The 9,885-nt window shown below is 55.1% G+C and overlaps 1 protein-coding gene across 1 annotated transcript in view; it reads left to right on the forward strand.

The window, feature by feature from the left end:
- Nucleotides 1-9,187, forward strand: part of ARHGAP40 (Rho GTPase activating protein 40) — a 33,060-nt gene extending 23,873 nt beyond the window's left edge. Inside the window, exons 10-15 of the mRNA XM_037044052.1 lie at nt 1,500-1,582; nt 3,136-3,342; nt 5,169-5,309; nt 6,083-6,252; nt 7,380-7,441; nt 8,478-9,187. Of these exons, the coding sequence (XP_036899947.1) occupies nt 1,500-1,582; nt 3,136-3,342; nt 5,169-5,309; nt 6,083-6,252; nt 7,380-7,441; nt 8,478-8,569 (755 nt within the window). The 3' untranslated portion in view covers nt 8,570-9,187. The remainder of the gene's footprint in view (nt 1-1,499; nt 1,583-3,135; nt 3,343-5,168; nt 5,310-6,082; nt 6,253-7,379; nt 7,442-8,477) is intronic.
- Nucleotides 9,188-9,885: the final 698 nt, after the last annotated feature.

Below are 9,885 nucleotides of genomic sequence, written 5' to 3' on the forward strand. Positions count from 1 at the left end.
GTAAGCTTTCGAGCACCACGGTCATTTGTTAGTTCTCACACGGACCAGATTTCTTCCCTTCGTGATGTCCATGGGGTCCAGTTATCAGGCTCATCTGTGGGCATCCGTGGGCACACCTGTGTGTGCGTGTCCATCTGTGTCTGCAGGTTGGCCTGTATTGCACAGGTCCCTTTCTATATTCTATGATCTATGTTCCATCCATGGAGTGCAAACTGTCACTTCTATTTCTCAAAAGAGGAAAGCCACCCACCTGAGATCCCTCCCTGTGACCTTGAGGGAAGCTCAGGTGTGTATTCTCGCTCTCTCTCTCTCTCTCTCTCTTCCTCTCCCTCCCCCTCTCTCCCCTCTGATTCTCCAAAAACCGGCAGGGCCCCGAGAAATACTCTGCAGCCACTGCTTCTTACATAGCTTAGATCAGATCAGGTCCCACCTCGGCCACACCCCCTGCAGCGCACTTGTAATGAAGGGCCACAGGGCCCTCCTCTCCTCTAAGCCTTGCTCTGCCCCACCTCCTCCTGGTCCCCCTCCATCTTCACTGTCTGGCTCTGATCTGCCCCTTTGTCTTTCTCCTCAGGGCTCTGTACTTGCTGCTCTCTCTGTCTGAAACGCCGCCCCCGCCCCCCCCCATTGGCTGCTGCTTTCCTGCCTTTGGGATGCCAGTCAGTTCAGTGTCAGCCCCGAGGCCCTCCCTGACCCGCCCTGCTGCCCCACTCCACTGCTCCTAACACCGTATTATTTTTTCCTTGGTGTGAGTCAGCGTCTGAAGATGCTTTGTTATTTCTTTGCTTGTCTGTTGTCTGTCTTCTCCCCTGAGACAAGCTCCGTGAATCTGTGACCTGTTTCTTTGCCACTATGTCCCAGGTCCCTGCACTGGAGCTTGGCACCTCATAGGAACTCGATGGTTTTGCTGAGTGAGGGAATGAATGAATGAATGAATGAATGCCCCAGGATCGGACAAAGCCCTGATGCTTGGATACTGTGTCCTCCTACACAACTGACCCCCAGGCTCCAGCCGATAGGCCTGGTCAGGCTCTGGTGAACCCCTCCTCTGAATTCTGTACCTACCACCTTCCCTTCTCCCTGGAGACCCCAGGTGTGGGGCAGCTTGTTCCCTGCGACCCTCAAAACACAAAGGGTCTCATTAAGCCAGGTGAGATGCCCATCCCCCCACTAAGGGGGAGTTGTCAGCCCATTGCATTTCTGACTCTGGGAGGTACCGCTCAGGTTGTGTGTCCAGGCGTGTGTGTGCACATGTGTGTGTGGGAGGTGTGCACACATAGGTGCTACTTTTTATTCACACTGTACAGAGAGTGAGCCTCGCGACCAGCACTGGTTGAGGCTCTGTGTGAGCCGACGTGAACCCAGAAGCCATTTCCCGGCCTCAGAAAGGAGGCGCTCCGGGAATCTCCCCTCCCCAAGGAGGGGCCTCCAGACTGAGGGAGGGGGCGTCTCTGAGCTTCCCCGGGAGACCTGAGACCCAGTCTGCCTGCTTCCCCCAGACATCCCCGACCCGAGGCAGCGCCTGCAGGCCCTCCACCTGCTCATCCTCATCCTCCCGGAAGCCCACAGGAACGCCCTGAAGGTGAGAGTTCCCTCCAGCTGCCTCCACTCTGTTGTCTCAGCTCACAGCCACAGCAGTGGCTCCCCATGTGCCCATACATTCATTCATTCATTCATCAACTCTGCCAGGTGCCGTGATGACCAAGTCTTGCCTGAGACTTCTTCCCGAAGGAAAGCAGACGAGCCCTGAAAGGCCGCAGTGCTCACTAGAGTGTGCACTGCCCAGCGTCACAGGGAGGTGGCTCAGTGTCCAATTAAGATGGGTGAACACTGAGCTTGTGAAGAGTTAGTGAAGAAGGTCGGGGTCATCCTTTCCTACAAGACTTCTCCGAGCCTTGATATGCTGAGGCTTTGTGAGCCCCCGAGTAGGACTGGAGTGCGTAGCAGTTCCCAGAGCCAGTCGCCCCTGGGGCCTTTTTTTGCGGGGGGGGGCGGGGGGAAGCACTGCTACACAGTGCTCTGGTGTTCTGCAAGGCATCAGTTTGGGAAATGCTCTCTTAAGGAACTCCCACTGCTTTATGGGAATGGTGCTCAGGACTGGCGACTGGGGCTGGGGTGCAGCCTTGGCTTAGCTCCGGCACCCTCCTGGCTGACCTTGGGTCAAACCCAAGGTGTACTGCCAGGGTGAGGTGGTGAGGAGGACCCAGGTCTGCTAGAACCCCTGTCTGATGTGGACGCAGGAGGCCGAGGCAGTATTTATGACCAGACAGAGCCAGTTTTGTTGAGGAAACAGCTCCTTTGAATTTTTGTTTCCTTTTCAGTAAATTGAAGATAATAGCATCTGTGTGATTGTTTTTGGGGGGGATACAAGAGCTAATACACAAGGAATCATGGACTAGAAAGTGTGGGACTTAGCAAATGTCTAATATGGGACCACTATTCCTTCCTGCCCCCGTCCCTTCCATCCTTTTCCCCTTTCTCTCATCCTGATCTACCATCCTTCCATCCCTCCATCCCTCCATCCCTCCCTGCTTCCATCCACCTTTACTGGCTGTGTGGCCTCAGGCACATTCTCTAAGCCACAGTTTCCTTCTCTGTATAATGAGTACAAATGGGAGAACCTACGTTATAGAGTTGTGAGGATTAAATGAGATGGTAATGCATGCAAGGTGCTAACTAAGGAGCCAGGGACACAAAGAATACTTGACAAATGGCAGCTGTCGCCATCTCTCCACTTCCCTCCCACGGTCTCTGCTCCCCTGTCCTTTCCCTTGCATTTTGGGCAGATTCAGACTCCCAGATCCAGAAAAAGGAGCTGTTTTGGGCTCACTAAGAAAAAATCCACTTCCCAGAACTGGGGCTTTTCTCTGCCTGGAAGTTCAAGTCTGACCTGGAGGTCTCAGTCATTAACCTCTGAGGGAGCAGGGAAGGGGGAAAGCTTTGACCACATTTTGCAGAGCAGAAAACTGACACGGGGAGGTCATGGGGTGAGCTGATGGCAAAGCCGGAACTGAAACCCCTATTCCAGCCCCCGGCTCCTTCCTAGGCCCCCAGGTAGTGCGGCAGAGTGCTCTGGGGAAGGTGGGAGACCAGCGGCACGCTGAGATCCCAGGGAGCTCCTGTGTCTTTCCCCAGGTACTCCTGGAATTCCTCAGGAAGGTGGTGGCCCAGGAGCAGAGCAACAAGATGACGCTGTGGAACGTTTCCACGGTAATGGCCCCCAATCTCTTCCTGCACCGAGGGCAGCCCCCCAAACTCTCCAAGGGCAGGGAGAAGCAGCTGGCAGAGGGCGCAGCCGAGGTGGTACAGATGATGGTGTTCTACCAGGACCTGCTCTGGACGGTGAGTGCGGTGGGACAGCCACGAGTGGAGGGGACAGGGTGTCCACCTGGGGAGCGGGCACGAGCCCTTTTCCTCCTCCGAGTGCAGCTGCCCCGTTGCCCCTGCCGCCACGGTTGTGAGTACTGTCCTTTCAGATCACTAGTTGCTTCTCTTCCGGGACCTTTGTTGGCCCATTATCTTGTTTTTGTCCCCTGCCTTACCATCCAAAAGGTGTCCAGGCTGCCACGCCTCTCAGCCAATCCACCACCATCTGGTCCACCCCAGATCAAGGGTGTTCCTTGAGCCTCCATGAATAATTCCTTCACTTCAAAGCTTTAAGGATGTTGAAAAAGCTGCCTTTTTCCTGCCCCCTACAGGCTTAGGGACAGGGGCCTGCCTCAGACAGGAGCCTGAGCCAGATAACCAGGACACCCCCCGTCCCCAGGAGCCTTACTCTGAGTGACAACCCAGAGCAGGGCAAGGGCAGGAGCAGGGAAAGACGCCCCTCTGTGGTGTGGGTGTGTAGGGCCCGCTGACAGTTGAGGGTGGAGCAGAAGCACTAAGTCCCCTCCAGCACCTGAGACTCCCAGGGACGCAAGGCAGCACTGCCCACCACTGCCGCTCGGGCCACCTCCCGTGGAAACCTGTAGCTTCTTCCTTCCATCTCTCACGGACCCTTCCACCCACGCACCCACTGACTCACCCACCAACCCACCCGTGCATCCTTCCATCCACCTGGCTTTCTTCCCTCCCTCCTTTCTCTTCTTCCTTCCTGCTTCCTGTCCTTCCCTCCAACCGTGAAGTCATGAAGATAGATTTCTATTCTAGAAACCAGAAAGCAAAGCTCGCTGACTCTCCCCAGTCCTCCCCTCTTCACATCCAGGCACTCCTTCGTTTTCTAAACACGCCACATGCCAGCTGGTTCCCCAGACCCATCCTGCGCTTCACGCCTCGGAGTGTTTGTGTAGGCAGTTCACTCTGCCTGGAATTCCCTTACTTTTTTTAGAAAGGGTGGAAGCCTGGCCCCTTCTGCTTATTCTTCAATGTCTAGTTCAAGAGTCGACTCCTCTGTGCCTAACGCCCATAGTTCCTGCCTGCCTTGTGCCCTTTCGGCTCCCTCAGGTTAGGCAGCTACTAAAACATATTGGGTTATAACACTTTTTATCGAAGCGAGTTTTAAAAATTCAAGAAATGCCCACATGCCTTTTAGCTGTAAAAGTCTGGGGCAACATAGATGTGGATACATAAAGTGGAGGATTCTCCACCCCCTGCCCCCACCAGTTCTTCTACCAAGTGCATCACCCTGTTTGGTGTCACCCAGCCAGGAGACAGAGGGGCCCAGAAAGGAACCAGTTCTATCAGGCCCCATGTTCCTTATTGTCAGGGTCCATGGAGACCGCATTCTCCTGGCTCCCTTTGGTATCTTCTGATCGGAGAGAAGATTATGGGTCAGTCTGGGGTTCTCTGTGGAAGTTCGCCAACGCAGGGCTGGCTGGGGCTTCTCCGGGCACTGGCCCGCTCCAGGTGTGTTTGGGGACCGCCCTGCCCGAGTGTTCCCGCGAGCAGCCACCCCACAACGGGTGTGGGATCCCCCAGCCTGTCCCAGGAGACCCCTGACCACTAACCCCGAGGGAAGGCCCTCTCAGAGGACCCTACTCCACGGACCTCATTACAGGCCATATGACCCCTTTCCACCCAACCAGGGCTTCAGCCCAAAGTTCAGCAAATGTGGACTGCAAGTCTCATGGGGGTGCGGGGACCAGGAAGACGCCACGGTGACTCTGGCGTGCTCTGCCTCTCTTCTTGGCAGGCCCGGCCCGGCTAAGACTTGCTTTTTCTCTGGCCAGGTCTCCTCTTTCTTGGTTGCCCAAGTGCGAAAACTGAACGACGGCAGCGGCCGGCGCCCCCAGCTCTGCGACTGGCCGCTCAGGACCTGGCTGCGAAGGATCCACACAGACAGGGACAAGGCGGGGGGTTGCCCCGAGCCGGTGAGTGCCCACCCACAACCCACCCCCAGATGGGTGGAGAAGGAGGTGGGGGCAGGAGGGCACCTAGCGCAGCCCCAGCCTCTAGGTACTTGCTACCAGGTGGTCAGGAACGGCGCCTGCGATTAAGGCCACCAGGGGGCGCGCCAGCCCCACCCAGCGAGCTGGGGAGCAGGTGTTCAAAAACCGGGAAGATGACTCGGCTGACGGAGGAGGAAGCGGGTCTGGTGTGGGGACTTGTAGACACTGTCTCCCCTGCCCTGTTTTTAGGCAGCTCCCTGTGTGCTTGACCAAGGGTCTCTTTGTCGGGTGTCGGGTGATTGGGACAAGGAGGGATCAATAGAAAGGAAGGACCCTCCAAAAATATTGGGTGTTCCTCGGGAAGAGTCCTGGACAGGGTTCCTTATCTAGAGACCCAAACAGAGAAAGGGAGCAGCATCGCGGTGTGCATGATATGCACGGGTGATGGATATCCATAGAAACCTACGTGCACATGCGTTTGCAGGTGCGTTTTATGCACTCCTGTTGTGTGTATCAGTATGAATGCATGTGTATGCATGTTCCTATGCCTGTGTTTGTGTATGCACACTGAGGGGCATTATGTGTGTGAACAAAGTATGATCTGTGCACAAGCAGATGGTGTGTATGTGTGCATCTTTGATTTTTAGTGTGGGTACTCGTGTGTAAGTGCACGCATATGCATATTTATGTGCACACATTTGAATTCCGGGTATGCATGTGTGTACCTGTGCAGATGGGTCTTTCTCTCTCCGCAGACTCCCAAAGTGGCAAAGATCCAGGTGGCCTGGCTTATAAAAGATACCCTGGAGGTGCCCCTGACCCCCAGCACCACAGTGACTCATGTCCTCAGGCAGTTCACAGGGCGCCTCAGCCCTGGTCTACAGCATCAAGAGGGCAGTGAGGACAAGGACAACCTCCTCCCATGGTAAGGGCCATCTCACCAGACAGGAGCATCACCCCTGCAGGGAGCAGGTTGCAGGGGGGGTCAGCACCTCAGGACTGAAGGGCATCAAGGGGAGTTGCTCAGGCTGTAGGCCTTCACCATTCTACGGTGGCTGGAACTGGGCTCTCCAACTTGATGGCTTCTTGGCTTCAAGTAACAACGATAATAGCACTCAGTCATTCAATTTAACAAGTGTTTAATGAATACCTGCTACAGACAAGGTACCACGTGGGATGAGAGAATCATGGGGCTTACAAGCTCACAGCCTTGTGGAAGAGACAGACGTGACTCAAGCAGTCACATGGTCCACATGGAGTTACTATATTCAGTTTTATAAGAAATACAGGGAGCCATACGATGTTAAACAAGGCACTTGATAGTTTGGGGAATGAGGTGAGACTTCCAGGCACAGAAACCGCATGTGCAAAGGTCCTGAGACAGCGTGGCCAAAGAGCTGAAAGAGGATCAGGGGCTGACATGCGGCTGTCATTCCAGGATGCAAGAAACAGCTGCGCTCTCAGGAGCCTCCCTGGTGGAGTCGGCAGGACAGACTCTTGGACTGTCGGTCATTAGCAAGTCCAGTTCTTCCTTCTACAGATGGGAGAGCGAAGGCCCAGAGAGGGGAAGGGGCTTGCCCAGAGCCACAGGGCAAATTGGGAACAGATTGCGGGACTGAACTCCTCTGATAGTTATATGATACTTACAACTATAATGATCATATATAAGCATACAATAGCCACAATTCTTTTTGACTCAGAATTTGCTCCTCACAGCAGGCTCCTGACCCCACATGTCACACCTCATCTCACCACCCTCCTAGCTTCCGTTCTGATGCCCAGCAGATAGGGGCCTTGCGGTGCGGAATCCATGGCTGGTCCACGGATGATCTCAGGCTGGTCCTTGAGAGCCGTCCACCCACCTCTTCCATGTCTCTGGAGCCTGAGCTCCTTTGTGGCTCTGACATTCTCAGGAGGGTCCTTATGTCTCATCTCCCAGCTGGGACCAAAATTAGTGAGGACTGCCCCTCCATGCCTGGGGTCTGTGAGCAGTTGCTGGTCTTGCGGCCTTGGGCAGGAGACGCTGGTGACTTTTTCCTCTTTGTCTTGCAGCCGCCAGTTGAGGACATCAGCCGACATCGACATCGTTCTTTACGAAATTGGAGGGAACATCAGTGAGTCCCGGTGGAGAGTGGGTCTGAGCCCAGGTCCTAGCGCTCTCTGACCTTGAGAGCTCACAGGCCCCTTTAGGGGAGGCCAGAGTCCACCTGGAGTTGAGCCTTCCCCTCAGGCCTCTTTCTCCCCAAAAAACCCAGGGGAGCCCTGCTGTGAGGTTAAGGGCCAGCTTGTGGCCACACCTTAGCACTCCATCTTGGAGTGTGCAGCGTGGCCTCAGGTGGGCGTCTCGGGCATGGAGAGCGTGGAATTTTGGTTTAGTGTGATGGTTGTCATCACCACCAGTGACAGTGATGCCTCTGGGCCACCCTAGCAACAGTGGACCTGCTCCCGGGACTGTGGCCATGGATTCCTTAAGGAATTCCGCAGACACACATCTGCTCTGAGAGGGCCCAGGCTCTGTGGGAACCAAGACGGGCAGCTGACCTCAGCTGCATTCTCTGGAGCAGCGGTTCTCAGCCTTCACCGGTGCCTTGGAATCACCTGGAGGGCTGTTGAGACACAAGTGGCTGGGCCCTGGGAAACTGCACTTGTAACAGATTCCCAGGAGCTGCTGATGCTGATGCTGCTGGTGCAGGGACCACCCGCTGAGAGCCACTGGCCAAGGAGCTGGGCTAAGACAAGACTTAGAAGTAGTGATGCAGCGAGGGAGTGTTCCTTAGGAAGAGCCTTACAAGGGAGGATGGGAGAAGGGGCAAAGTCTAGCCTTGGCCACGAGGGGGCTCTGGAGCACCAACTGCATCAGCAAGCTTCCCTTCAGAGGCCTGAGGATGGTCTTCCTACCTGTGTATCAGTTGGTCATTGGCTGTGGGCTGCCCTGGGGGCGGGGCCGTAGCCTCCCCCTTGCCAGGTCTCGGACCTCAGGGGTGGTCAGTTCTTTAAAGGGAAGGGTACCTGTGAGCCACAGCAGCCAAGGCTCACACAGCTGGGAAGGAGGTAAGGTACGCTGGCAAGGTGAGAGGTTCCCCCAGGCAGGCCAGCAGCACCTTCCACAGACACCACCATACAACCTCCTTGTCCCCTGCTTTCCCACAGGTGAGCATCGCCTGGACCCAGATGCCTACCTCTTAGATCTGTACCGTGCCAACCCTCACGGCGAGTGGGTCATTAGAAAGAGCCCCACTTAAGCCCTGGGCTGTAAGGAGCAGCCCTGCGCAGGTACAGCCAGCATGGAAGCACAGCAACTTAGCGGAAGGTCTAGCTCTTCCTCCAAGGCGTCTTCTCTGCAGTGCCCCTCCGTCCTGCAAAGGACTCCAGGCTGCCGCCGGCTCCTCCCCCGGCACCCTCAACCCAGGCCCTCTGGGGCCCCCCTCGGATGGTCCTACACCACCCTTGATGTGTGACCACACCACTAGGGGATGAAGTTGTGTCCAGGATTTCCAGCCCCGAGGAGAATAAAATATGCAGCGCCTCTGTCAAGAGGCAGTTGATTTTTTTTTTCCAGGAAAAAATTGCTTTCAAGTAGCCATACAGTGAATAGTGGGACAAACTTGGAGACAAGCCAGGACTGCTCTGTGGCCTCAGGCCAGCACCTTGCTCTCTCTGAGCCCCCTTGAAAGACAGGAGGTTGGGCCTGGGGGTGGTGGCTAACACTGTAGCCATAAACAACACCCCCCCAGGTCTGGAAAGAGGAAAAACCTCCCTTCACAGCTCTCATGTGTTCAGTGTTGCTTTGTACAATCTTGTCATTTTGTAATGTGATATTTAAATTCTGTTTGAACATTAAAGGCATGAGATAAATGTCACTTTTCCTTTGTTCACGTTTTTTTTCTCCCAGCTCAGTTCTCACTGAGCGTTGTCCTGGCTGTGAGTTAACGTGGGAGCTTGGGGATGAGAACGTGGTGCTGTGTTTCTCAAGTGGTCTGGCCACACCTTGAACCTGCGGCCATGGGAGGGGCTGGGAGGAGAACTTGGGGGAGGGTGGGGCCACAGCAGCAGCTGTCCGGGCGATGCTGCAGGAATGGCCTCTCTGGGATCCAGTCCCCACTGCTCTCCTTCCTCCTTTCCCCTTTCATTCATTCATTCATTCATTCAGCACTGGGTTTACGAAGCCCTTAATATACGTCAAGAGCTTCACCAGTTTAATTTTCACAATAATCCAGGGTCTCTGTTTGTGGTCCCCCAGAGCAGACCCTGGAACAGCGACTCAAGTGGGAAAGGTGATTCCCAGGAAACAAGGGCGCGGGGAAATAAGAGAGAGAAGGGGAGGCAGCCCATAACATGATGCGTCATCAGGGAAGCTGATGCTGTGGGCACCCAGAGCTTAGTTTTCCTGGAGAACTCTGAGAAACAGTGTAGAAGATACTCATCCAAGTTGTCCCCACACAAGGAGCAGAGGCGCTGGGGTATTTTTTAAAAATATATTTTATTGATTATACAATTACAGTTGTTCTATTCCCCCCCTTCATTCCCCTCCACCCGCACACTCCCTCCCCCACCCTTC

Source organism: Sturnira hondurensis, unplaced genomic scaffold (assembly GCF_014824575.4).
Source record: "Sturnira hondurensis isolate 20B ecotype Veracruz unplaced genomic scaffold, ASM1482457v3 Scaffold0004136, whole genome shotgun sequence".
Lineage (NCBI taxonomy): Eukaryota > Metazoa > Chordata > Mammalia > Chiroptera > Phyllostomidae > Sturnira > Sturnira hondurensis.